We start from the raw sequence: 26,548 nt of genomic DNA, 5'->3' as shown, positions 1-26,548 counted from the left end.
TATGATATAACTATTGAAACTCATATATTGATAAATGTGAAGCGCATTATGATATAACTATTGAAACTCATATATTGATAAATGTGAAGCGCATTATGCTATAACTATTGAAACTCATATATTGATAAATGTGAAGCGCATTATGCTATAACTATTGAAACTCATATATTGATAAATGTGAAGCACATTATGATATAATTATTGAAACTCATATATTGATAAATGTGAAGCGCATTATGATATAACTATTGAAACTCATATATTGATAAATGTGAAGCGCATTATGCTATAACTATTGAAACTCATATATTAGCAAAATTAACATTATTATTCCTTGACATTGTTTTAAGGATGTCATAAGCTACTACACAATAATGCACTACTATCAGACAAACGTCCATCCTAGGAAAATCTAGGTAAATATGTAAAATGTGTACATGTGTTGATACAATGTATTGGTAATAACAGTGCATAGTCTAATGTCATATATATCACGCTTTATCTCACGAATGAAAAAAGTCCTAAAACAGCCAATCTACTTGATTTGCATAAGGGGTTCACAATGCTCAACACCGAGGGCGCTGTTTTAATACGATAGCCATGACGCATTGAATAAAACGAAATTTGTTTTACACTAGCGCCCTCTATAATCCATCCACACAAAATTTATTTAATACAATGTACGAACAAATATTGTCAACCTAGAGTTCAACGTTGACTATTTAGCAATGTATACAGTTAACATGTAAATTAATGATAGTCTAATGCCTGTGTTTCCCATTCTTTTTCTATGCGATTTGGTGTTTTAGGTTTTTATTAATAGTTTGGCCCTTATTGAAACTAGAAGCGGTGTTTCGAGCGTATTTAGATATGATGTAATCGTCGTGCCGCGTCGTGATCGATATGGGACCCATGGAGACGTATACAACGCATGTAAAATAATACATTGTTTACATGAAATTTGAACATGCACTGCGCGACGACTAACGCTCTTTAACTATAGAGAGTACATCCATTGAAGAATGTGTTAGGATGACATATATAAAATAGAAACAAGTTAATTTCGACATCGGAATTTCAAAAATATCGAATGAACACTTTTTTAGTAACCCATTGCATAATGTTCCAACAATCCCTGCACCTGGACACGACCAAGTTTTCTTTCGTATTTCAGAAGCCATGCTATAGCAAGTTTAGGGTTAATGTGTAATTTTCTGCAGCAGAGTACCACTAGCGGCACAAGTTGTAACTTGTGTGTTGATATATAAGCAGAGTTGAAGTGTCACGTACACACATAAGGAGTGGAATTCGGTTGTCTGCAGTTGAAAATCACATTTTCACTTTATTCAATTAAAAATATCTAAGACAATAGTTCCTGGCAACACTTTTTTACAAAATTATTCAGTGACAAATGTCAAAAATACTAAACCATTAACTTAGACATTGACTTGTTTTCCATCTATTCATTGAAGATACTTGTAATACGGCAATCTGCCATTTTGTGGAATATGCTTTTTCACCACCCGTGAATGTAGATAGAGTGTGGCTGGTAAGATATCGCAACTTTAGTATCACGTGGCACTTTTGTCTGAGTACGACCCACTCTAATTACTGAAATGTTCCGAATATTTATCTATCTAATTAATTAATGAATGGCAGGTAAATGTTTGATTTGAAAAATCGCAAAATCCTGAAAAAGTTGCATTCATTTTGTTCATTTTTGTTCACGTGACGGAGAATGTGAGCGTTATGAACTGCGAATGAGGCTACAATTGGTGACGTAATTGGATAGAAAAGCACGCGCTTTCTCTACAATCAAACACTTACACAGATACGTACAATAACCATATCCATAATCAGATCAATTTGAAAATATCTATGAATTACTAATATATGATAGCTTCTTGTTTACTGTTACAACAAATATAAATCAATTGTAATCATATTTATTATACGAAATAAATACTAGTAAAAGATATATTTAAACATATAAAACCATAAATATAAACTATGGCAGCGAGCACTGGTAGAATAGTTAAAGGGCGGTAGTCGTCGAGCCACGCATGTGCGAGATATATGGGTCTCATGTGAACAAAGATGGCGACTTTGACTGTAGCGCAGACCAACGAGTACAAACTGAGACGTTACCAAGTTTTAATTAGGTATTTTTTTAGGTGACTGGAAGGTATCGAAGGAGTTATTGGTGGTAATTAGCACAAGTCGCGCCCAGGTCAAACCTCATACTTGTGATTTCAATTAGAAGAGCGCATTGGATTGTGGGAATATCAATGTTTATCAACACAATTGTCGCACATGCGCAGCGCAACGACTACCGCCATTTGAATGACATCTGCTTAAAATTAGTTTGAATTGTTTTAAGATAATCAGGGAATCTAATTGTCTTCACTAATAGTACATATGTATTGTTTTAAACACTATTACATAATACACTAATATGTTAATTGAACACATTCCATATATGTACGTTTACGTGTTATTTTCACTTCACAGACAAGCACTCAATTATATGGACTTTTAAAGTACAGTAATCAGATTAAGGCAATGCATTGTTTCTATAAGTCACCATGACAGCAAGGCGTGTTGATAAGTAATTGGATGCAAGTAACTGAACTAATCAGCTCACATCGGATATTCTGACGTCATAGCAGCGCTCTGTAAATAGAGGAAGATATGTTCAACGTGTATAAACGAAACGTTATAGTGTGTTACTCTGTTTTTAGATTTGCCAATTTTGGTTTACGAGATTAATGTACCCACACCTACCAAATATGCAATAATTTGACTAAAAATCAAGGTACGAATATTCACGGAATGTTTTGAATGGTGTTCCAGTAAACTACCTGCATCTGGTTATTAATTACATTGCATATATGTCACATTCTAATTAGATGTTCTTTGCATCTTCTCCAATTCACGTCGGGTAGCGCTCAATTGCTCGGCTAATTCATAGGTCTCCTTCTCAAGTGCAGCTGAAAAGAAAAGAAATTCATCAAATTATTCATGTTATAATACAGTTGATAAAACAAGTATATGCCATAATATTGCTATTAAACAAGTATATGTCATAATACTGATATTAAACAAGTATATGAGTATATGTTATAATACTACTATTAAACAATTATATGTCGTAATACTGCTATTAAACAAGTATATGTCGTAATACAGCTATTAAACAAGTTTATGTCGTAATACAGCTATTGAACAAGTATATGCCATAATATTGCTATTAACAATTATATGTCGTAATACTGCTATTAAACAAGTATATATCGTAATACTGCTATTAAACAAGTATATGTTATAATACTGCTATTAAACAAGTATATGTCGTAATACAGCTATTAAACAAGTATATGTCATAATACTTCTATTAAACAAGTATATGTCGTAATACTGCTATTAAACAAGTATATGTCATAATACTACTATTAAACAAGTATATGTCGTAATACAGCTATTGAACAAGTATATGCCATAATATTGCTATTAAACAATTATATGTCGTAATACTGCTATTAAACAAGTATATATCGTAATACTGCTATTAAAAAAGTATATGCCATAATACTGCTATTAAACAAGTATATGCCATAATACTTCTATTAAACAAGTATATGTTATAATACTGCTATTAAACAAGTATATGTTATAATACTGCTATTAAACAAGTATATGCCATAATATTGCTATTAAACAATTATATGTCGTAATACTGCTATTAAACAAGTATATATCGTAATACTGCTATTAAACAAGTATATGTTATAATACTGCTATTAAACAAGTATATGTCATAATACTACTATTAAACAATTATATGTCGTAATACTGCTATTAAACAATTATATGTCGTAATACTGCTATTAAACAAGTATATGTCATAATACTGCTATTAAACAAGTATATGTCGTAATACTGCTATTAAACAAGTATATGCCATAATATTGCTATTAAACAAGTATATGCCATAATATTGCTATTAAACAATTATATGTCGTAATACTTCTATTAAACAAGTATATATCGTAATACTGCTATTAAACAAGTATATGTTATAATACTGCTATTAAACAAGTATATGCCATAATATTGCTATTAAACAAGTATATGTCATAATACTGCTATTAAACAAGTATATATCGTAATACTGCTATTAAACAAGTATATGTTATAATACTGCTATTAAACAAGTATATGTCATAATACTACTATTAAACAATTATATGTCGTAATACTGCTATTAAACAATTATATGTCGTAATACTGCTATTAAACAAGTATATGTCATAATACTGCTATTAAACAAGTATATGTCGTAATACTGCTATTAAACAAGTATATGCCATAATATTGCTATTAAACAAGTATATGCCATAATATTGCTATTAAACAATTATATGTCGTAATACTTCTATTAAACAAGTATATATCGTAATACTGCTATTAAACAAGTATATGTTATAATACTGCTATTAAACAAGTATATGCCATAATATTGCTATTAAACAAGTATATGTCATAATACTGCTATTAAACAATTATATGTCATAATACTACTATTAAACAAGTATATGTCGTATTACAGCTATTAAACAAGTATATGTCGTATTACAGCTATTAAACAAGTATATGCCATAATATTGCTATTAAACAAGTATATGTCGTAATACTGCTATTAAACAAGTATATGTCGTAATACAGCTATTAAACAAGTATATGACATAATATTGCTATTAAACAAGTATATATCGTAATACTGCTATTAAACAAGTATATGTCATAATACTGCTATTAAACAAGTATATGTCGTAATACTGCTATTAAACAAGTATATGCCATAATATTGCTATTAAACAAGTATATGCCATAATATTGCTATTAAACAATTATATGTCGTAATACTGCTATTAAACAAGTATATGTCATAATACTGCTATTAAACAAGTATATGTCGTAATACTGCTATTAAACAAGTATATGCCATAATATTGCTATTAAACAAGTATATGCCATAATATTGCTATTAAACAATTATATGTCATAATACTGCTATTAAACAAGTATATGTCATAATATTGTTATTAATCAAGTATATGTCATAATACTGCTATTAAACAATTATATGTCGTAATACTGCTATTAAACAAGTATATATCGTAATACTGCTATTAAACAAGTATATGTTATAATACTGCTATTAAACAAGTATATGTCATAATACTGCTATTAAACAAGTATATGTCATAATACTGCTATTAAACAAGTATATGTCGTAATACTGCTATTAAACAATTATATGTCGTAATACTGCTATTAAACAAGTATATGCCATAATATTGCTATTAAACAATTATATGTCATAATACTGCTATTAAACAAGTATATGCCATAATACTTCTATTAAACAAGTATATGTTATAATACTGCTATTAAACAAGTATATGTTATAATACTGCTATTAAACAAGTATATGCCATAATATTGCTATTAAACAATTATATGTCGTAATACTGCGATTAAACAAGTATATATCGTAATACTGCTATTAAACAAGTATATGTCATAATACTACTATTAAACAAGTGTATGTCGTAATACTGCTATTAAACAAGTATATGCCATAATATTGCTATTAAATAAGTATATGCCATAATATTGCTATTAAACAATTATATGTCGTAATACTTCTATTAAACAAGTATATATCGTAATACTGCTATTAAACAAGTATATGTTATAATACTGCTATTAAACAAGTATATGCCATAATATTGCTATTAAACAAGTATATGTCATAATACTGCTATTAAACAATTATATGTCATAATACTACTATTAAACAAGTATATGTCGTATTACAGCTATTAAACAAGTATATGTCGTATTACAGCTATTAAACAAGTATATGCCATAATATTGCTATTAAACAATTATATGTCATAATACTACTATTAAACAATTATATGTCGTAATACTGCTATTAAACAATTATATGTCATAATACTGCTATTAAACAAGTATATGTCATAATACTGATATTAAACAAGTATATGAGTATATGTCATAATACTACTATTAAACAATTATATGTCGTAATACTGCTATTAAACAATTATATGCCATAATATTGCTATTAAACAATTATATGTCGTAATACTGCTATTAAACAAGTATATGTCATAATACTGCTATTAAAGAAGTATATGTCGTAATACTGCTATTAAACAAGTATATGCCATAATATTGCTATTAAACAAGTATATGCCCTAATATTGCTATTAAACAATTATATGTCATAATACTGCTATTAAACAAGTATATGCCATAATATTGCTATTAAACAAGTATATATCGTAATACTGCTATTAAACAATTATATGTCGTAATACTGCTATTAAACAAGTATATGTCATAATACTGCTATTAAACAAGTATATGTCGTAATACTGCTATTAAACAAGTATATGCCATAATATTGCTATTAAACAAGTATATGCCATAACATTGCTATTAAACAATTATATGTCGTAATACTTCTATTAAACAAGTATATGCCATAATATTGCTATTAAACAAGTATATGTCATAATACTACTATTAAACAATTATATGTCGTAATACTGCTATTAAACAATTATATGTCGTATTACAGCTATTAAACAAGTATATGTCATAATACTGCTATTAAACAAGTATATGTCGTAATACTGCTATTAAACAAGTATATGTCACAATACAGCTATTAAACAAGTATATGTCATAATACAGCTATTAAACAAGTATATGTCATAATACAGCTATTAAACAATTATATGTCGTAATACTGCTATTAAACAATTATATGTCGTATTACAGCTATTAAACAAGTATATGTCATAATACTGCTATTAAACAAGTATATGCCATAATATTGCTATTAAACAAGTATATGTCATAATACTACTATTAAACAATTATATGTCGTAATACTGCTATTAAACAAGTATATGTCGTATTACAGCTATTAAACAATGATATGTCGTAATACTGCTATTAAACAAGTATATGCCATAATATTGCTATTAAACAAGTATATGTCATAATACTACTATTAAACAATTATATGTCATAATACTACTATTAAACAATTATATGTCATAATACTGCTATTAAACAAGTATATGTCGTATTACAGCTATTAAACAATTATATGTCGTAATACTGCTATTAAACAAGTATATGCCATAATATTGCTGTTAAACAAGTATATGTCGTAATACTGCTATTAAACAAGTATATGTCATAGTACTGCTATTAAACAAGTATATGTCGTATTACAGCCATTAAACAAGTATATGTCGTAATACTGCTATTAAACAAGTATATGGCATAATATTGCTATTAAACAAGTATATGTCATAATATTGTTATTAATCAAGTATATGTCATAATACTACTATTAAACAAGTATATGTCGTATTACAGCTATTAAACAATTATATGTCGTAATACTGCTATTAAACAAGTATATGCCATAATATTGCTACTAAACAAGTATATGTCATAATATTGTTATTAATCAAGTATATGTCATAATACTGCTATTAAACAAGTACATGTCGTATTACAGCTATTAAACAATTATATGTCGTAATACTGCTATTAAACAAGTATATGTCGTAATACTGCTATTAAACAATTATATGTCGTAATACTGCTATTAAACAATTATATGTCGTATTACAGCTATTAAACAAGTATATGTCATAATACTGCTATTAAACAAGTATATGTCATAATACTGCTATTAAACAAGTATATGCCATAATATTGCTATTAAACAAGTATATGCCATAATATTGCTATTAAACAATTATATGTCGTAATACTGCTATTAAACAAGTATATGTCATAATACTGCTATTAAACAAGTATATGTCGTAATACTGCTATTAAACAAGTATATGCCATAATATTGCTATTAAACAAGTATATGCCATAATATTGCTATTAAACAATTATATGTCATAATACTGCTATTAAACAAGTATATGTCATAATATTGTTATTAATCAAGTATATGTCATAATACTGCTATTAAACAATTATATGTCGTAATACTGCTATTAAACAAGTATATATCGTAATACTGCTATTAAACAAGTATATGTTATAATACTGCTATTAAACAAGTATATGTCATAATACTGCTATTAAACAAGTATATGTCATAATATTGCTATTAAACAAGTATATGTCGTAATACTGCTATTAAACAATTATATGTCGTAATACTGCTATTAAACAAGTATATGCCTTAATATTGCTATTAAACAATTATATGTCATAATACTGCTATTAAACAAGTATATGCCATAATACTTCTATTAAACAAGTATATGTTATAATACTGCTATTAAACAAGTATATGTTATAATACTGCTATTAAACAATTATATGTCGTAATACTGCTATTAAACAAGTATATATCGTAATACTGCTATTAAACAAGTATATGTTATAATACTGCTATTAAACAAGTATATGTCATAATACTACTATTAAACAATTATATGTCGTAATACTGCTATTAAACAATTATATGTCGTAATACTGCTATTAAACAAGTATATGTCATAATACTGCTATTAAACAAGTATATGTCGTAACACTGCTATTAAACAAGTATATGCCATAATATTGCTATTAAACAAGTATATGCCATAATATTGCTATTAAACAAGTATATGTCGTAATACTTCTATTAAACAAGTATATATCGTAATACTGCTATTAAACAAGTATATGTTATAATACTGCTATTAAACAAGTATATGCCATAATATTGCTATTAAACAAGTATATGTCATAATACTGCTATTAAACAATTATATGTCATAATACTACTATTAAACAAGTATATGTCGTATTACAGCTATTAAACAAGTATATGTCGTATTACAGCTATTAAACAAGTATATGCCATAATATTGCTATTAAACAAGTATATGTCGTAATACTGCTATTAAACAAGTATATGTCGTAATACAGCTATTAAACAAGTATATGCCATAATATTGCTATTAAACAAGTATATGTCGTAATACTGCTATTAAACAATTATATGTCGTAATACTGCTATTAAACAAGTATATGCCATAATATTGCTATTAAACAATTATATGTCATAATACTACTATTAAACAATTATATGTCGTAATACTGCTATTAAACAATTATATGTCATAATACTGCTATTAAACAAGTATATGTTATAATACTGATATTAAACAAGTATATGAGTATATGTCATAATACTACTATTAAACAATTATATGTCGTAATACTGCTATTAAACAATTATATGCCATAATATTGCTATTAAACAATTATATGTCGTAATACTGCTATTAAACAAGTATATGGCATAATACTGCTATTAAACAAGTATATGTCGTAATACTGCTATTAAACAAGTATATGCCATAATATTGCTATTAAACAAGTATATGCCATAATATTGCTATTAAACAATTATATGTCATAATACTGCTATTAAACAAGTATATGCCATAATATTGCTATTAAACAAGTATATATCGTAATACTGCTATTAAACAATTATATGTCGTAATACTGCTATTAAACAAGTATATGTCATAATACTGCTATTAAACAAGTATATGTCGTAATACTGCTATTAAACAAGTATATGCCATAATATTGCTATTAAACAAGTATATGCCATAATATTGCTATTAAACAATTATATGTCGTAATACTTCTATTAAACAAGTATATGCCATAATATTGCTATTAAACAAGTATATGTCATAATACTACTATTAAACAATTATATGTCGTAATACTGCTATTAAACAATTATATGTCGTATTACAGCTATTAAACAAGTATATGTCATAATACTGCTATTAAACAAGTATATGTCGTAATACTGCTATTAAACAAGTATATGTCACAATACAGCTATTAAACAAGTATATGTCATAATACAGCTATTAAACAAGTATATGTCATAATACAGCTATTAAACAATTATATGTCGTAATACTGCTATTAAACAATTATATGTCGTATTACAGCTATTAAACAAGTATATGTCATAATACTGCTATTAAACAAGTATATGCCATAATATTGCTATTAAACAAGTATATGTCATAATACTACTATTAAACAATTATATGTCGTAATACTGCTATTAAACAAGTATATGTCGTATTACAGCTATTAAACAATGATATGTCGTAATACTGCTATTAAACAAGTATATGCCATAATATTGCTATTAAACAAGTATATGTCATAATACTACTATTAAACAATTATATGTCATAATACTACTATTAAACAATTATATGTCATAATACTGCTATTAAACAAGTATATGTCGTATTACAGCTATTAAACAATTATATGTCGTAATACTGCTATTAAACAAGTATATGCCATAACATTGCTATTAAACAAGTATATGTCATAATATTGTTATTAATCAAGTATATGTCATAATACTGCTATTAAACAAGTATATGTCGTATTACAGCTATTAAACAATTATATGTCGTAATACTGCTATTAAACAAGTATATGCCATAATATTGCTATTAAACAAGTATATGTCGTAATACTGCTATTAAACAAGTATATGTCATAATACTGCTATTAAACAAGTATATGTCGTATTACAGCTATTAAACAAGTATATGTCGTAATACTGCTATTAAACAAGTATATGGCATAATATTGCTATTAAACAAGTATATGTCATAATATTGTTATTAATCAAGTATATGTCATAATACTACTATTAAACAAGTATATGTCGTATTACAGCTATTAAACAATTATATGTCGTAATACTGCTATTAAACAAGTATATGCCATAATATTGCTATTAAACAAGTATATGTCATAATATTGTTATTAATCAAGTATATGTCATAATACTGCTATTAAACAAGTACATGTCGTATTACAGCTATTAAACAATTATATGTCGTAATACTGCTATTAAACAAGTATATGTCGTAATACTGCTATTAAACAATTATATGTCGTAATACTGCTATTAAACAATTATATGTCGTATTACAGCTATTAAACAAGTATATGTCATAATACTGCTATTAAACAAGTATATGTCATAATACTGCTATTAAACAAGTATATGTCGTAATACTGCTATTAAACAAGTATATGTCGTAATACTGCTATTAAACAATTATATGTCGTAATACTGCTATTAAACAATTATATGTCGTATTACAGCTATTAAACAAGTATATGTCATAATACTGCTATTAAACAAGTATATGTCATAATACTGCTATTAAACAAGTATATGTCGTAATACTGATATTAAACAATTATATGTCGTAATACTGCTATTAAACAAATACTAGTATATGCCATAATATTGCTATTAAACAAGTATATGTCATAATATTGTTATTAAACAAGTATATGTCATAATACTGCTAAAAAACAAGTATATATCGAAATACTGCTATTAAACAAGTATGCGTCGTAATATTGTTGTTAAATAAGTATATGCCATAATACTGCTATTAAACAAGTATATGCCATAATATTGCTATTAAACAATTATATGTCATAATACTACTATTAAACAATTATATGTCGTAATACTGCTATTAAACAATTATATGTCATAATATTGCTATTAAACAAGTATATGTCATAATACTGCTATTAAACAAGTATATGTCATAATACTGCTATTAAACAAGTATATGTCATATTACTGCTATTAAACAAGTACATGTCGTAATACTGCTATTAAACAAATACTAGTATATGCCATAATATTGCTATTAAACAAGTATATGTCATAATATTGTTATTAAACAAGTATATGTCATAATACTGCTAAAAAACAAGTATATATCGTAATACTGCTATTAAACAAGTATGCGTCGTAATATTGTTATTAAACAAGTATATGTCATAATACTGCTATTAAACAAGTACATGTCATAATACTGCTATTAAACAATTATATGTCATAATACTACTATTAAACAAGTATGTCATAATACTGCTATTAAACAATTATGTCGTAATACTGCTATTAAACAATTATATGTCATAATATTGCTAAAAACAAGTATATGTCGTAATACTGCTATTAAAGAAGTATATGTCATAATATTGTTATTAAACAAGTATATGTCATAATACTGCTATTAAACAAGTATATGTCATATTACTGCTATTAAACAAGTACATGTCGTAATACTGCTATTAAACAAATACTAGTATATGCCATAATATTGCTATTAAACAAGTATATGTCATAATATTGTTATTAAACAAGTATATGTCATAATACTGCTAAAAAACAAGTATATATCGTAATACTGCTATTAAACAAGTATGCGTCGTAATATTGTTGTTAAACAAGTATATGCCATAATACTGCTATTAAACAATTATATGTCATAATATTGTTATTAAACAAGTATATGTCATAATACTGCTATTAAACAAGTACATGTCATAATACTGCTATTAAACAATTATATGTCATAATACTACTATTAAACAAGTATGTCATAATACTGCTATTAAACAATTATGTCGTAATACTGCTATTAAACAATTATATGTCATAATATTGCTAAAAACAAGTATATGTCGTAATACTGCTATTAAAGAAGTATATGTCATAATATTGTTATTAAACAAGTATATGTCATAATACTGCTATTAAACAAGTACGTGTCATAATACTGCTATTAAACAATTATATGTCGTAATACTGCTATTAAACAAGTATATGCCATAATATTGCTATTAAACAAGTATATGTCGTAATACTGCTATTAAACAATTATGTCACAATATTGCTAGTAAACAAGTATATGTCATAATACTGCTATTAAACAATTATGACATAATACTGCTATTAAACAATTATGTCACAATATTGCTATTAAAAAAGTATATGTCATAATACTGCTATTAAAGAAGTATATGTCATAATACTGCTATTAAAGAAGTATATGTCGTAATACTGTTATTAAATAAGTATATGCCATAATATTGTTATTAAAGAAGTATATGTCATGATACTGCTATTAAACAAGTATATGTCGTAATACTGTTATTAAATAAGTATATGCCATAATATTGTTATTAAACAAGTATATGTCATAATACTACTATTAAACAAGTATATGTCATAATACTGCTATAAAACAAGTAAATGTTGTATTACAGATGATAATAATAATTAAGGGGGTGATTGATGGACATATTTCGGGTACGAACACAATTGACATTTGAAATAAATCGTGCTTGTACATTTTATGAAAGTCTTCCAAAACGGACATAACATTATGTTTTTGAGATTAAAAATCACCATGTTCAACTTGTCGGCAATTATGTTAATTAACAATGACATAATTATGGAATAACCATTTATTATAACTTGATACATTCTTGGCAACTAAAAATACACAATGAATGACAACCAAAAATACACAATGAATGACAACCAAAAATACACAATGAATGACAACCAAAAATACACAATGAATGACAACCAAAAATACACAATGAATGAAATTTAGTGTAGGTGCGAGATCAATTCATCAAAAGTTAACAAATACATTTTTGTATGGCGTCATTTTGGTAAATTGATTAGTTCGAATGTCGAATTTATTCACCGTGCAGAATAGACAACTCACACATTCAATCTAACATCTAATGGGAAATAGAAATTTTAGTATGAGCGGAAATTTAGATTTACAACATAGAGCCATAGTATTTGCAACCTAACACTGAAAATAGTGGAGTTAAAATATAACGTTAACGCACAGAACAATAAAACAACAACCTATAAATAACGTTATCATTCGAAAATCAAGAATATATGCCTTTAATAACGAGGCAATGTGTTGGCCTCAATGAGTGGCGGAGAACAACGGAAACAAACATTCATTTCACAAATACACATACTAATATATGTATAAGTTTAAAAAATACCTTTTTCTTTGGCAGTGACGTCGTCGATAAGGTCATTTAAACTTATTCCACGCTCCGAAGCTTCTTTCAACTCATGAAGAATTTTACTTTCAACATCCTCTAATTGCGCTAAGAAAAAAGTCAAGTGGACAGTAAAAGTGACGTTACACATAAACAAAATCTACAGTACCAATTGTAACAATAAAACATAATTGCAAAACAATGCACAAATACTTGGTATGCCTAATAATCATAATTAAGAATTATTGTTGCAATTTACATTCGAGTATTGACATTGGTATCTTCTGAGACACACCATAACCGCCCACAAAAGATGTAAAAGTTGCACTTCGATCTGTATGATCTCCAGAAAACCTCTCACTGATCCAGGTAAGCATCATGAGTGTTTTTGAATTGAGTATTGTTTACTAGAAATATTATTCACTAACAGATGCCACTTTAAATGTATCTGGTTTTGGTACGCAGGTGCTTATGTTTGACTGGGCATGGTTGATGTCAGGATAGCGCATTAAATTGCCATTTGATGCCCACACAGTCTTGTCATGTAGTCCAAAACATAAATATGGTACTTGCAGTACACAAAAACGTCAGGAAAGACAACAGTGACATTCAATGTTCGGAAATGCCGCCTGACACACAAACAATTTATAAGAATTAATCTCTCCAAAAATAAATAATAACAAATAATTAGGTGATTAGAAAATGTGACCTTTAATGCAGTGCTCCAATATTTCAGTATTGATTTTCACGGTCAACACACTAATCAGTGCAAATGTGTTTTTTATATAATACGAAGTAGAAATGCAACTTTATGAATATTTCTCAATGACACGCATTCCAAGATTTCAAGATTTTCACCGATTAAAATTCACCAATAACATTTTTGACAACTACTGATAGAAGTATGAAAGCTATTTTGTAGAATACTGTATCACAAGTACTAACCTTGTTTAACTAATACCCGTGGAGCTGAAGTGGAACAGCAAAAATTAAAATAATATAAATATGATTATTTTCCTTTTATATGAAACAATATTTTATATTTCTTCTAAATTGGTTTTGAATTTTGACAGAATTTGAAGTATGAAGTATTACCATGCACTGGTCCAACCTCTGTATCAGAGTGAGGCTTCTCCTCAGCAAGGCTAACTTCTGCTTCAATATCGGGTATTGCAGATTGAGATGGGTTGTCATTAGATGGAGCGGCCTCTGAAAGATCACTGGCTTTTAGATCTTCAATTTCGTCTGAGAGTTCAGCAGCTTAATTTGTTAATTAACAAAAATGTAATTTTATTAATTGGGCTACTCTTATTGATATACAATTAGTCAATGATAGACTTACATACAATAGCATGAGGTGAAAAAGCCAAACCACCCCCGACAATTTTAGTATTCTTTAACATGCAATGGTGACAGATTCACTATGTATACACTCCCAGATCTGAGTTTTATACTCGCGGTTGCAAGGTCACTATATTATGTGAGGTAACACTCTCTGATGCGAAGTGAGCACTGCTCGATGCGCGGCAACACTCCCTGATGCGAGGTGAGCATTCCCTGATGCGAGATTAACACCCCCTGATGCGAAGTAAGCACTCCCTTACTGAGCAGTGGCGGATCTAGAGGGGGGCAGGGAGGCCATGCCCCCCAAACGATCATTCATATCATCTGGATTACGCATAGCTTCTCTGCGATTTACGTTCCGTAAATTTTAAGCAAGGCTTGGAGCCACCCCAATACATTTTGTTGGATCCGCTGTGGGTGAGCACCCCTTGATGTACACTTCCCGATGCGAGCCAGTTACTCCCCGGTGCAAGGTGAATACTATATGATGCAAGGTAGCACACTATGTAGCGTGGGCTCTTTATGATTTCAATAGATATATCTTATAAATCACTGTCGCTAATATGCTACCCCTGGACTGCAATCTACACAATCCAAGGAGCACACATTGATGGAACATCATTCTCCAGCTATGTTTGACAGTAGTGTAACTGGCCGATGAAATACATTTATGTATTAATATTCTGATTCCAATTGTACCCAAACTAACCTTCTTTGACATTGCGTTCGTTATCATCATCTGTTTTTTCTTGATGTTGTCCTATGCTTTCTTCCAGGAACGACCTTAACACATTTCCTCGCCTTTTCCCAGAAACTTTCTCCTTCAGCATCTAAAGAAAAACAGTGAAATGATGTCGTTAATTGAGTTTTTAATCGAGAACTGACTAGGGTGTATCATAGGTTTAGCCTATACAGGCTGCATCAAGAGTTGCGATTTGAATATAGCCCAGGCAGGCTGTAATGTACGTTCAGCTTTAGATATAGCCTAGGTAGGCTGTAATGTACGTTCAGCTTTAGATATAGCCTAGGCAGGCTGTATTGTACGTTCAGCTTTAGATATAGCCTAGGCAGGCTGTATTGTACGTTCAGCTTTGGATATAGCCTAGGCAGGCTGTATTGTACGTTCAGCTTTCAAGGCCGTAGCTAGCGGGGGGCAGGAGGGGCAGCTGCCCCCTGAGTTTGGAAGTTTTTTTTAAACCTTAAAATAAAAAAGTTTTGAGCAACCACGTATTTAGTTTGTACACGATTTGAAATAAAACATGGTAAGCGAGTTGCGTGTACTTTGTTTATATTTATTACTGAGCGCGCTGGCACTTTGACGCGTACAGGTAAGACGCGTGCACCCAGCACAGCGGGTCAAACGTTACCTTCAAGTATTTCATATTGACATGTCAGCTCCGAAGAAACGTTGCACACAACTGTCAATGTTGAATTTTTTTTACATCATTCCTTCTCCAGAGATGATTTATTCGAGGATAGCTAACTGGAGATAAATGTATATGCTATTGCCAAAGTTGTAAACATAAACTGTGTATTGTACAACTATCAATTGTATTAATCAGTCCTGTACATTAATGTTGCTTAGGCCACACTGATTTAATTTTATGGATGACATCCTCTGAAGACCCCAAAACTAATGCGAGAGGGCGAAAAAAAAAATCCTGCCAAAAAAAAAATGCTGCTAAAACCACAGGACTACGGAGCTGTTATTACGAATTGAACCACAGTGTATCAAAAAAACGAGTCTTTATTTGTAGGAGGCACATGTTGATGTACACATCTCGTACTGTATTACTGTCATGGGTATCATCACCTTTGATTTTGAAAAGGCAAGAGAATAAGGCAGATGTTAGCTTTGCCAAAGGCATACACATCAGCTCAATAATAAAGAAAAACTTACTGTGTTGTATTGAAAAAAATAAAATAATTAAAAATGAACAATAAGTTTGTCAACAGCAATCTGGAAATTAACTTCTTTGACATTCAAACTACAGCTTTTGAAGTGACACTTCAGATAGACTAAGTGTAGACACAAATGCTCTAGAACTATTTCAACTATGTAACAAATTATAAGAGGCTCGATATTGAAAAAAAAACACCAACAGAGAGTCAACAAAAATTTGGATGCAGAAAATTATGTACATGTATCTTGATGAAAATGCGTCATATGATCAAAATATTACCGACTGTGTGTGCAAGCAAATTATCCGAATCAGAAAATGAAAAAAAATAAGAAACTTTCCTTCACCCCGAAAGGGGACTTCGGCCGAGGAGCTTCTGCTGCTTTCGTTGCAGTTTTGTCGACTTAAATGTGGACAAAGCAACCGAATTTGTCGCCTGACCGGTTTTTAGGCCACCATACACCTCCACTCCTCTCCCATTTCTCTTATCGTTGCAGAAGAAACGCGGGACAGCCACTCTGGACAATATGTTCTTAAAGTTGTCTGGGCGAAACTCGCTTGCCGCTACCGACCTCTAGTATAGCTGCGTAAACGTCTCCTTGGCCAACGTCAATTGCGTACCAGTCTACAACAATCCCTCCGTTTTACCTCTGAACTTTTATGCTCATGTATGTTGGTGGTGTGGTCGCCATGTTGGATCATTTATGACAAAATGTGCATGTTTTGAGGCAATCTCCTTCCCATAGGTCTTTGCGCTTTACGTAACGCGCATCTAACTGTGCGGAGTTTGGTTTTGAGTTAGTCCAAAACGAGTTTTACGACAAGTCGGCGCTTTGCGACAATATGAGTCGGCAAGTTCCGGACAGAAAACCGATCTGTGGAGACTCTTCGTCGGAGATTTTTTTTTTTTTTTTTTTTTTTCGAGAATAGGCGAAAACAAATGCGCGCGCGGATGTCATCCATAAAATTAAGTCGGTGTGGCCTTACATATGAAGATAGAACAAAAGTGTTTCAGGTTTTAAAGTTCATACTGTAATATCCCTTGTTTTGTATATATTCATAAACTATATCAAGATGATTTTATTGTTAACAAGTCATTGTTAATGACACAGTCCCCGTCCAAAATTGTGTGATCTGACATATCAATTTGATGCTGACGAAGTCATTGAGATTAGATTGAAACCATTAATAGGAGATGGATTTGTAAAAAAAAAAATATGATTTAGTGCTTTTACACGAGAATTGACATTGGGCAGTCATATTGAATCAAATTACATAAATAATGTTTGTGTTGATGTATCTATTGGTATACTGTCTTTGTACAAAATTTATACAGAAATGTTCAGTCAGCCATATTAGTTTAAATCACATAAAAAAATGTGACATGCAACTATAACCCAATATGTTTGATCATCATATCAACTTTGATACAAATCGACCCAGTCATCTCTGAGAAACAGCTGCAGACATGTAAAAATGACGATTTACATGAAAATTGGGCGTCGGCCAGCCATATTGAATTGAATCACATAAGTTATGTTGGTGCAGATGTATCTCTTGGTATACTGTCTTGTACAACATTTAAACAGGAACGTTCATTGCATTCACGATAAAGAATCATGGGTACCATGAAAAACAAGATGGCCGCCAGTCGGCCATATTTGTTCGAATCACGAAAAAAAAAAATACGTGCACCTACAACCCAATATGTATGATCATCATACCAACTTTGATCCAAATCGGCCCAGTCATCTCCGAGAAACTGCTGCGGACACGTTTAGGTATCAGAAATAGCAAATTTTACATCAAAAATGACCGCCAGTCGGCCATTTTTGCTCCGATCATAAAGTAACTTTCTGCGCATATGTAAGACATTATGTTTTGTCTTCAAGTAAAGTTTGGATGAAATCCGTCAATGGGTGTCCGAGATATAGCTCCGGTCGTACAGAAGAACCCAAATTAATAGTCTCCGTTTTCGGGGACTAAAAATAGATAGATACAGCCATTAACTTATGGTGCAACTGCACAACTCTACGCCTTTATACATTTATACGCAATTTAAAAAAAAATACATTTGTTGCCCCCACTAGTGAAAAAAAGCTAGCTACGGCCCTGGCTTTGGATATAGACTAACCAGACTGTATTGTACGTTCAGCTTTGAATATAGACAAACCAGGCTGTATTGTACGTTCAGCTTTGGATATAGCCTAGGCAGGCTGTATTGTACGTTCAGCTTTGGATATAGCCTAGGCAGGCTGTATTGTACGTTCAGCTTTGGATATAGCTTAGGCAGGCTATATTGTACGTTCAGCGTTGGATATAGCCTAGGCAGGCTGTATTGTACGTTCAGCTTTGAGTATAACCTAGGCAGGCTGTATTGTACGTTCAGCTTTGGATATAGCCTAGGCAGGCTGTATTGTACGTTCAGCTTTGGATATAGACTAACCAGGCTTTATTGTACGTTCGGCTTTGGATATAGCCTAGGCAGGCTGTATTGTACGTTCAGCTTTGGATATAGCCTAGGCAGGCTTTATTGTACGTTCAGCTTTGGATATAGCCTAGGCAGGCTGTATTGTACGTTCAGCTTTGGATATAGCTTAGGCAGGCTTTATTGTACGTTCAGCTTTGGATATAGACTAGGCAGGCTGTATTGTACGTTCAGCTTTGGATATAGCCTAGGCAGGCTGTATTGTACGTTCAGCTTTGGATATAGCCTAGGCAGGCTGTATTGTACGTTCAGCTTTAGATATAGCCTAGGCAGGCTGTATTGTACGTTCAGCTTTGGATATAGCCTAGGCAGGCTTTATTGTACGTTCAGCTTTGGATAAAGCCTAGGCAGGCTGTATTATACGTTCAGCTTTGGATATAGCCTAGGCAGGCTGTATTGTACGTTCGGCTTTGGATATAGCCTAGGCAGGCTGTATTGTACGTTCAGCTTTGGATATAGACTAACCAGGCTGTATTGTACGTTCAGCTTTGGATACCCTAGGCAGGCTGTATTGTACGTTCAGCTTTGGATATAGCCTAGGCAGGCTTTATTGTACGTTCAGCTTTGGATATAGCCTAGGCAGGCTGTATTGTACGTTCAGCTTTGGATATAGCCTAGGCAGGCTGTATTGTACGTTCAGCGTTGGATATAGCCTAGGCAGGCTGTATTGTACGTTCAGCTTTGGATATAGCCTAGGCAGGCTGTATTGTACGTTCGGCTTCGGATATAGCCTAGGCAGGCTGTATTGTACGTTCGGCTTTGGATATAGCCTAGGCAGGCTGTATTGTACGTTCAGCTTTGGATAAAGCCTAGGCAGGCTGTATTGTACGTTCAGCTTTGGATATAGCCTAGGCAGGCTGTATTGTACGTTCGGCTTCGGATATAGCCTAGGCAGGCTGTATTGTACGTTCGGCTTTGGATATAGCCTAGGCAGGCTGTATTGTACGTTCAGCTTTGGATATAGCCTAGACAGGCTGTATTATACGTTCAGATTTGGATATAGCCTAGGCAGGCTGTATTGTACGTTCGGCTTTGGATATAGCCTAGGCAGGCTGTATTGTACGTTCAGCTTTGGATATAGCCTAGACAGGCTGTATTGTACGTTCAGCTTTGGATATAGCCTAGGCAGGCTGTATTGTATGTTCAGCTTTGGATATAGCCTAGGCAGGCTATATTGTACGTTCAGCTTTGGATATAGCCTAGGCAGGCTGTATTATACGTTCAGCTTTGGATATAGCCTAGGCAGGCTGTATTGTACGTTCAGCTTTGGATATAGCCTAGGCAGGCTGTATTGTACGTTCAGCTTTGGATGTAGCCTAGGCAGGCTTTATTGTACGTTCAGCTTTGGATATAGCCTAGGCAGGCTGTATTGTACGTTCAGCATTGGATATAGACTAACCGGGCTTTATTGTACGTTCAGCTTTGGATATAGCCTAGGCAGGCTTTATTGTACGTTCAGCTTTGGATATAGCCTAGGCAGGCTTTATTGTACGTTCGGCTTTGGATATAGCCTAGGCAGGCTGTATTGTACGTTCAGCTTTGGACATAGCCTAGGCAGGCTGTATTGTACGTTCAGCTTTGGATATAGCCTAGGCAGGCTTTATTGTACGTTCAGCTTTGGATATAGCCTAGGCAGGCTGTATTGTACGTTCAGCTTTGGATATAGCTTAGGCAGGCTTTATTGTACGTTCAGCTTTGGATATAGACTAGGCAGGCTGTATTGTACGTTCAGCTTTGGATATAGCCTAGGCAGGCTGTATTGTACGTTCAGCTTTGGATATAGCCTAGGCAGGCTTTATTGTACGTTCAGCTTTGGATAAAGCCTAGGCAGGCTGTATTATACGTTCAGCTTTGGATATAGCCTAGGCAGGCTGTATTGTACGTTCGGCTTTGGATATAGCCTAGGCAGGCTGTATTGTACGTTCAGCTTTGGATATAGACTAACCAGGCTGTATTGTACGTTCAGCTTTGGATACCCTAGGCAGGCTGTATTGTACGTTCAGCTTTGGATATAGCCTAGGCAGGCTTTATTGTACGTTCAGCTTTGGATATAGCCTAGGCAGGCTGTATTGTACGTTCAGCTTTGGATATAGCCTAGGCAGGCTGTATTGTATGTTCAGCGTTGGATATAGCCTAGGCAGGCTGTATTGTACGTTCAGCTTTGGATAAAGCCTAGGCAGGCTGTATTATACGTTCAGCTTTGGATATAGCCTAGGCAGGCTGTATTGTACGTTCGGCTTCGGATATAGCCTAGGCAGGCTGTATTGTACGTTCAGCTTTGGATATAGCCTAGGCAGGCTGTATTGTACGTTCAGCTTTGGATAAAGCCTAGGCAGGCTGTATTGTACGTTCAGCGTTGGATATAGCCTAGGCAGGCTGTATTGTACGTTCAGCTTTGGATAAAGCCTAGGCAGGCTGTATTATACGTTCAGCTTTGGATATAGCCTAGGCAGGCTGTATTGTACGTTCGGCTTCGGATATAGCCTAGGCAGGCGGTATTGTACGTTCAGCTTTGGATATAGCCTAGGCAGGCTGTATTGTACGTTCAGCTTTGGATAAAGCCTAGGCAGGCTGTATTATACGTTCAGATTTGGATATAGCCTAGGCAGGCTGTATTGTACGTTCGGCTTTGGATATAGCCTAGGCAGGCTGTATTGTACGTTCAGCTTTGGATATAGCCTAGACAGGCTGTATTGTACGTTCAGCTTTGGATATAGCCTAGGCAGGCTGTATTGTATGTTCAGCTTTGGATATAGCCTAGGCAGGCTGTATTGTACGTTCAGCTTTGGATATAGCCTAGGCAGGCTGTATTGTACGTTCAGCTTTGGATATAGACTAACCAGGCTGTATTGTACGTTCAGCTTTGGATATAGCCTAGGCAGGCTGTATTGTACGTTCAGCTTTGGATATAGCCTAGGCAGGCTGTATTGTACGCTCAGCTTTGGATACCCTAGGCAGGCTGTATTGTACGTTCAGCTTTGGATATAGCCTAGGCAGGCTATATTGTACGTTCAGCTTTGGATATAGCCTAGGCAGGCTATATTGTACGTTCAGCTTTGGATATAGCCTTGGCAGAATGTATTGTACGTTCAGCTTTGGATATAGCCTAGGCAGGCTGTATTGTACGTTCAGCTTTGGATATAGCCTAGACAGGCTGTTTTGTACGTTCAGCTTTGGATATAGCCTAGGCAGAATATATTGTACGTTCTGCTTTGGATATAGCCTAGGCAGGCTGTATTGTACGTTCGGCTTTGGATATAGCCTAGGCAGGCTGTATTGTACGCTCAGCTTTGGATATAGCCTAGGCAGGCTGTAATGTACGTTCAGCTTTGGATATAGCCTAGGCAGGCTATATTGTACGTTCAGCTTTGGATATAGCCTAGGCAGGCTGTATTGTACGTTCAGCGTTGGATATAGCCTAGGCAGGCTGTATTGTACGTTCGGCTTTGGATATAGCCTAGGCAGGGTGTATTGTACGTTCAGCTTTGGATATAGACTAGGCAGGCTGTATTGTACGTTCAGCGTTAGATATAGCCTAGGCAGGCTGTATTGTACGTTCAGCTTTGGATATAGCCTAGGCAGGCTGTATGGTAGATTGAAATTTGAATTTGGAATAAATTTTAATATTCAATATATTAATCTTACGACAGTAACTAACCAAGTATTTTTACAATATATGACGTGAATAAATCTTTACCTCAAAAAGATGTGCTTCATCAGATGTTAGTCCAATCTCTTCTTCTGCCACCACCGTCTCTTGTATAACCTTATCGTCACTTATATGTACTGTCTTCGTTTCTGTCGTATCAATCGGTGGTGGGTCGTGGCTACCAGTTTGCTCCGAATTAGTCTCCACTTCGTCGTATTTTGACAGACGAAACCCCATAGCATGTGCCAGTTGTTCTGCAACAGGATCTACTGTTTCATAGTCGGTCTCCGAATGTTCAGCTGCGTCGATTGTTACCCCAAGACGTTGTAACTAGAGTGGAACCAGACAACCTAGCGTCATCATAGTATATCATTCCTTTTTGTCGCCCCCTCTACCGAGTATTTCTATGACGTACTGGATGAGCAGAAAGGCCGTTCACAGCGTAACGATTTCACAACCCAACATAGCTGTTGTTTTGAGCTAAATTGATTACACCCTATGTTATTTTGACGTCACAAAAGTTGCTTGAGAGTACAACTTATATGAAATATGTATCAACAGAATAACTAAAAAAACGTTGTGGATGAATTCTCATAGAGCTTACGGAAAAAAGAAAAATCCATTATATTTTGATGGAGATGTGGGCCAGGTTGCTATGGAAATATCAATTTCGAGAATGAATTCTTAAAAAGGTTATGTACAAATTCACATGGAATTAGAGATGTGGATCAGGCTGCCATGGAAACTGACTTATTAAAGTTATGTATGAATTTGTGAAAGTTCAGGAGAAATTAAATCAAATTTCGGTAGATATGTAAGTCTTGTTGAAAACACTCGGTACTTACGTTTGTCTGCAAATCCACTAGCTATAACGTAAAAGAGTGAAAGTAAATATATTGAAATAATTACACGACAAACAGAACGTAGATTCACTCAGTTTTGTCTGCTTTGTCAATACATTTTAAAACACATTTGTTAGGAATATGACAACGCTGTTGGAACACTTATGCATTTCCAGTTTAACGCGTTTTTCAACACTAAACAACACTTGCGCCCTCTTAAGTTCAGATATATTTTGGAGTCGTATTTATATAAATTCTGCCAGCACTTTAGGTGAACAGTGTATTCATTCATCGTAAAATAAGTCTAGTATGTCCTCACAAATATACTTAGTTTTACCAGAATTTTATATTTTGTTTATCAGAATTTTGGTGTTAATTTTTGTCGCAATCAGACAATGTGTTATGCAATTTCAAGTCGCGTGACACAGAATAGTTTATATATATGTGTATACATCGTGTCTCACCTTTTTCTGAAGTAACTGCACCTGGAATTTGAGAAATAAAGAAAATATGACGTATTTTTTATAGAGACTTGAGTCTTAAAGCGGGTGAGTCGTCACCTGCGCATGCAGAAAATGGCTATAGCGTGTCGTTGTTTACAAACGAGCATATACCCATAAGCCTTTGCGTTTTTTATGTGCGTTGTTATTGTCGTTTGGGACTCAATTCTTGCACATGCACAGGTGACGACCCCTCCGCTTAAACCCAATACTGTCCTCGTAATATGTAATGATTGTGTGCAGTGTGTGTGTTTCCTGTGCTCGAAATTGTTCAAATTCCCCTACCTAATGTATATGTATTGTACACACACCCACGAATTCTGTAATGACGACATCAGCGCGTCCACTTACCGTTTGACTGGGTGACGGATTTTCAGTTTCTGCTTTCTTCGTATTATCTAGAAATTTGAAATATACGTCAGCCAACATCACTAAGTTGCAATTTATTTAGTGCAGCGTAAAAAAAATGCAAAACGACTCTCGGTTTACTAGAGTAGCAGGCATAGAGGATTTCGACCATAAGATATTTCGTCGCCATAGATACATTTATAATTCAAATCCAATTAATAGTTATTTTCTAAAATCACATGACCTGACACGACAAAAACAAAACAAAAACTCTGATTAATTTAATCTTCTTACACAGTAAGCCACCAACAAGACATCAGGATTTACAAATTCAGTGATCTTAAACACACATGGAATGCGGATAAACATCAACAAACTAGACATGGATTTGAAAAATTATCAAAAGATGATGACGGATTACGTCGAACAGTCTTAATTGCAGCGAACTTTGAACAACCCAATTCAATTTATTTATTTATTTATTTATTTGAGATACCAACAGGTTTCCCCAATTACAGGCACTCATAAAATACAAATACGAAACTATTTACACAAATAATATAAAACAAAAAGAAAAACCTCAACAGCTCAACTTATCGCATTTAAAACAATTCTTAAAAGAAGATAGACTCGTAAAAATGTATGCTGAACCAGCAATATAACAATTAAAAACAATGAGTAAGGATCATTTCATTCAATCCAATAGTCGCTACATTACACAATACAACGCTATTGTGCGCCGACAGTGATTTGCGAATGAATGCTCTGTGTTTACATAGTCCTAATGTATAAGTTACTGATTGATGCGCTGAGTCGTGGCGATAGAATTATAGTTCCCAGACCCCTCATCACTATTAAAATGAAAATGAGCTAAAACTTAAAATAGTGACACATCCGATGTACGAGTTATGGTTAAATTGTATTGAAGAGTCTTTCATGAGTGTGATTTGTTTTACCATACCCTGACCACACCTGTCACACCTACCGGATGTGATGCCATACAGAGGTCAACTCGGACGAAGTACACACACCAATGAATGACTCACGTGTGCATCCATCAAACTAACAAAATCGTCTGTTTCTAGGTTTCGTAAGTTCCAGTTTAAAAGTTCTCTCTACTTAAGCACATTTTAAACTGTTTAAAAAATCGCAGAGACGGAAATGTGGTACGATATGCTTTAAGACATCCATGTTTTGGGATAACCTTGGTTTCCACATCGTAGGCAGTAAAACCGACCAAACAAATAAAGAGTTACTGCACAAACCTGTCTGCACTGGAATCGACCATGTCGAGAACACCGTCAAACACAACACTAACAATATGAATATTTTCATGTCGATGATACTATGTCCCCGACGCCGAGACTTCTTTCTGTGTTCGTACTGATGGGATTCAACAAACCAGACTGACGAGGTAAATTCACTGTGGCGTTTGGTGA

General features: G+C 32.8%; 1 protein-coding gene across 4 annotated transcripts; it reads right to left on the bottom strand.

The window, feature by feature from the left end:
* Positions 1-1,312: 1,312 nt before the first annotated feature.
* Positions 1,313-26,548, bottom strand: LOC102802980 (uncharacterized). Of its 4 annotated transcripts, none has more exons than XM_085497552.1 (11): positions 26,375-26,548; positions 25,113-25,159; positions 24,726-24,746; positions 24,265-24,285; positions 23,468-23,749; positions 16,091-16,211; positions 15,133-15,297; positions 14,983-15,006; positions 14,038-14,145; positions 2,862-2,990; positions 1,313-2,673 (listed from the first exon to the last, which is right to left on the bottom strand). In XM_085497552.1, exons 1-10 carry the CDS (start codon positions 26,442-26,444, stop codon positions 2,902-2,904), a joined length of 948 nt encoding a protein of 315 aa, XP_085353678.1. In that variant the 5' UTR covers positions 26,445-26,548; the 3' UTR covers positions 1,313-2,673; positions 2,862-2,901. The 4 variants fall into 4 exon arrangements, with proteins under 4 accessions (XP_085353678.1, XP_085353679.1, XP_077868021.1 ...); XM_085497553.1 differs by having other exon boundaries at positions 2,883-2,990; XM_078011895.2 differs by having other exon boundaries at positions 1,313-2,990.

The sequence above is a fragment of the Saccoglossus kowalevskii genome, chromosome 3 (assembly GCF_978046115.1).
Source record: "Saccoglossus kowalevskii chromosome 3, keSacKowa6.1, whole genome shotgun sequence".
Lineage (NCBI taxonomy): Eukaryota > Metazoa > Hemichordata > Enteropneusta > Harrimaniidae > Saccoglossus > Saccoglossus kowalevskii.
This window is presented reverse-complemented; position numbering and strand designations above follow the sequence as displayed.

Bases quoted from the DNA above. Each gene is read 5' to 3' on its own strand.
- LOC102802980 (XM_078011895.2), bottom strand. From the start codon at position 26,444: ATGAAAATATTCATATTGTTAGTGTTGTGTTTGACGGTGTTCTCGACA. The intron at 25,160-26,374 runs GTTTGTGCAGTA...TCAAATTTCTAG, and splicing joins GTCGATTCCAGTGCAGACAG to ATAATACGAAGAAAGCAGAA. The intron at 24,747-25,112 runs GTAAGTGGACGC...CTCAAATTCCAG, and splicing joins ATCCGTCACCCAGTCAAACG to GTGCAGTTACTTCAGAAAAA.